Below are 3,598 nucleotides of genomic sequence, written 5' to 3'. Positions count from 1 at the left end.
CATCACCACACAAGACGTGTAGGAAGGAGGAGAAGCAACCAACACTGCCCTTTACTTGTGTCAGAAACTGTGTCTAAGTATTCTGATATACACTACCACTGTTAGTCACAATAATTTCAAGGGCTATTCCCTTTCTACCTTTTTTTAATAGATGAAGATACAGAAACTCGGACAGGTTCAGTTACTTGGTTTATGGACACACAGTAATAAGTAGAACTGAAATCTGAACTCCTCTGAGGGGCTGTCATTTCAAGTTTCACCTCTGCTGTAAGAAAAAACGTCAACTTTGCACATGTTCATTTTGTGAGTGTTCACATTCAAAATTAATCCTGTGCAAAAGTTTTTCTTATTTCCCTTCTAAGGACTAAAGAGTCATTGTAGATCCAAATAACTTCTCAAAAGTCTCTTCTCATAGACACAGAAAAACTGCCCCAAGTTACCATGACCTCTGGATGACTGCTTGAAGACAGTCTGTTAAGTTCAGCACTACTTCAGGTAGCCTTTAGGTTCCATGGAATGTATGTCCAAGGACGTGCTTAGTTGCTCAGTTGTGTCCGACTCGACTGTAGGCCACCAGGCTCCTCTGTCCATGGGATTTTCCAGGCTAGAATACTGGAGTGGGTTGCCATTCCCTACTCCAGGGCATCTTCCTGACCCAGGGATTGAACCTGCATCTCCTGCACTGGCTGGTGGATTCTTTACCACTAAGCCACATAGGAAGCCCCAAGATTTAGAATATCAACCTGCAAATCTGTCATTTGATTCTTAATCATTAATGTGTAGGTGTTTAATTCCAGGTTGGCATTAAACATATGAATTAGTCAATCAGTGTCTTGAGACTGAAAGACTATTTCTAGAAAATATTACACAATTGTCTGATGACAAATACAAATTTGCCATTTACTGGATATCTGTACCTCACCTGTCGCCATGAAGATCTCATACTTACCTTCACTGGAAGGTTTAAGATGTGACAATCTTAACAGATCTTTGTGAGACCAGCCGTTTCTTTGTTTGTATTTTGTAACTGCCAGGGCGAGGGCCATGCCACCCTTTTCATTATACCAGTCTGCTACAGCTTTCCGGAGGGCACGACCCCACATGCCACACTTCATGCTTTCCTTCAGATCTTTCTTAAACTGGATAAAAGTAAACAGGTGTGTAGGGATGCGACAAACTTCAGGAACAGCTTTGAAGGCGGCTTGTTTGGTGCTTATGTCAGAACACTGGGAGCAAATGGCGAGGGCAAAGAGCGTGGGTTCCTGCTTTGCGGTTCTGCCTTCTTGACTAAAGGATTTTATTTCCTGTATCACTTCACATCCTCTACCATCTTCAATCAATCTGATTAAAGCTTCGGCATTCTCAAGGCCCAGCTTCTGTTCTTTGATATAGTAAGTCCCACCTTCAGAACCAAAACATAAGAACCGGTGTAGCCGATTCATATCAGTGACTTGCCACACATATCCGCCTTCGGAATTAGCTATCTGCTTCTCATTCAGTGGCTGCATTTGGTTTACAGATTCCTCCATTTTTCTGTCTTTAGGAAGCCTATCAAAAAGCAAAATGTTATTACAAGAAAATAATAGAATTCTGTATCATGGAAACTACAATTTAACAGAAAAACTTGTAATCACCTTTAAAAATCCAGATGCATTAACAGAATTATCTTGGAATTTTTTTGAAAAATACAAATGCCCAAAGTGAAAGTCGCTCAGTTGTGTCCGACTCTTTGAGACCCAATGGGCTATACAATCCATGGAATTCTCCAGGCCAGAATACTGGAGTGAGTAGCCTATCCCTTCTCCAGGGGATCTTCCCTACCCAGAATCGAAGCGGGATCTCCTGCATTGCAGGCGGATTCTTTACCAACCGAGCTATGAGGGAAGCCCCACTATCACTATTTTCCCCAGGAAAAAAACCCAAAATTTACAGCTAGATAGAAATGATAAGATTATAAAAAGGAAAACCGTTTATTAATCTAGGCTTATTGAAATCTGCCATGAAATATTTTAATTTAAAAATATTGTTTAAGTAAGTTATGGTATGACGATCAGAAGTGACAGTCAAGAAGTTGCATTTTTGATGTAGTTTGCTGCTGCAGAGTCTGAGCAGGCAGCTAGGGTGGAGTCCAGAGGAGCAGAGGGAGAGGAGAAGGGGTGGGGGCGGGGCAGTAATGGTCCCTGACGCAGTGACTGCAGACAAGCTCTTCTTGTGTACCCAACATCTGTTCCTCCCTCCTCTTTTCTAACTATTATCCTCTTTCTGGTAGTAATATCCTTCAGGGGACATTCCCCAGCCCCAAGGGATGAATCTGGATTGCTCTAAACAGTGGTTCTCATAGTCTATGGGCATCAGAATTACTCGAAGTGCTAGTTTAAACATAAAATGATGGGTCCCATTCGCCCCATCCCCTCCTAGTTTCTTTCACAATTCAGAATGTCTGGCTGAGGCCTGAGTTTTGGTACCAGTTATGAGTCCCCAGGTGATGTTCTCAATCCTCTTGCCATGTGACTGGTACAGGTATTGGGCAAGTATCACAGCTCCTGCCAGTGAGACACAATAAATCTGCTGGTAATACTTCGGAGGTCTCCTTCCCTCTTAAAAAGGGGCCTGGACTCTTAAAAAGGCATGTTCTCTAAAAGAAACATAAGAGCTATATATAGAAAACTATAAAACACTGATGAAAGAAATCAAAGATGACACAAATAGATGGAGAAATATACCATGTTCATGGATCAGAAGAATCAATACAGTGAAAATGAGTATACCCAAGGCAATCTATAGATTCATTGCGATCCTTATCAAGCTACCAATGGTATTTTTCAGAGAACTAAAACAAATATTTCACTATTTGTATGGAAACACCAAAAAAACCTCAAATAGCCAAAGCAATCTTAAGAAAGAAGAATGGAACTGGAGGAATCAACATGCCTGACTTCAGACTATACTACAAAGCTACAGTCATCAAGATAGTATGGTACTGGCACAAAGACAGAAATATAGATCAATGGAACAGAATAGAAAGCCCAGAGATGAATCCACACAACTACAGATGCCTTATCTTCGACAAAGGAGGCAAGAATATACAATGGAGAAAAGACAATCTCTTTAACAAGTGGTGCTGGGAAAACTGGTCAACCACCTGTAAAAGAAAGAAACTACAAAACGTTCTAATACCAAACACAAAAATTAACTCAAAATGGATTAAAGATCTAAATGTAAGACCAGAAACTATAAACTATTAGAGGAAAACATAGACAAAACACTCTCTGACATAAACCACAGCAAGTCCTCTATGACCCACCTCCCAGAGTAATGGAAATAAAAGCAAAAATAAACAAATGGGACCTAATTAAACTTAAAAGCTTTTGCACAACAAAGAAAACTATAAGTCAGCCTTCAGATGGGAAAAAATAATGCCAAATGAAGCAACTGACAAAAAATTAATCTCTAAAATATACAAGTAGCTCATGCAGCTCAATACCAGGAAAATAAACAACCCAATCAAAAAATGGGCCAAAGAACTAAACAGACATTTCTCCAAAGAAGACATACAGATGGCTCACACACACATGAAAAGATGCTAAACATCACCCAT

At 40.2% G+C, this 3,598-nt stretch overlaps 1 protein-coding gene across 1 annotated transcript in view; it reads right to left on the bottom strand.

The window, feature by feature from the left end:
* TROVE2 (TROVE domain family, member 2) overlaps positions 1-1,548 on the bottom strand; it is a 17,971-nt gene extending 16,423 nt beyond the window's left edge. Inside the window, exon 1 of the mRNA XM_010832108.1 lies at positions 950-1,548. Within this exon, the coding sequence (XP_010830410.1) occupies positions 950-1,529 (580 nt within the window). The 5' untranslated portion in view covers positions 1,530-1,548. The remainder of the gene's footprint in view (positions 1-949) is intronic.
* Between the last annotated feature and the right edge of the window lie 2,050 nt (positions 1,549-3,598).

The sequence above is a fragment of the Bison bison genome, unplaced genomic scaffold (genome assembly GCF_000754665.1).
Source record: "Bison bison bison isolate TAMUID 2011002044 unplaced genomic scaffold, Bison_UMD1.0 scf7180017864537, whole genome shotgun sequence".
NCBI classification, from domain to species: domain Eukaryota; kingdom Metazoa; phylum Chordata; class Mammalia; order Artiodactyla; family Bovidae; genus Bison; species Bison bison.
Note: the sequence above shows the minus strand (reverse complement) of the source record. Positions and strands in the feature narration are given on the sequence as shown.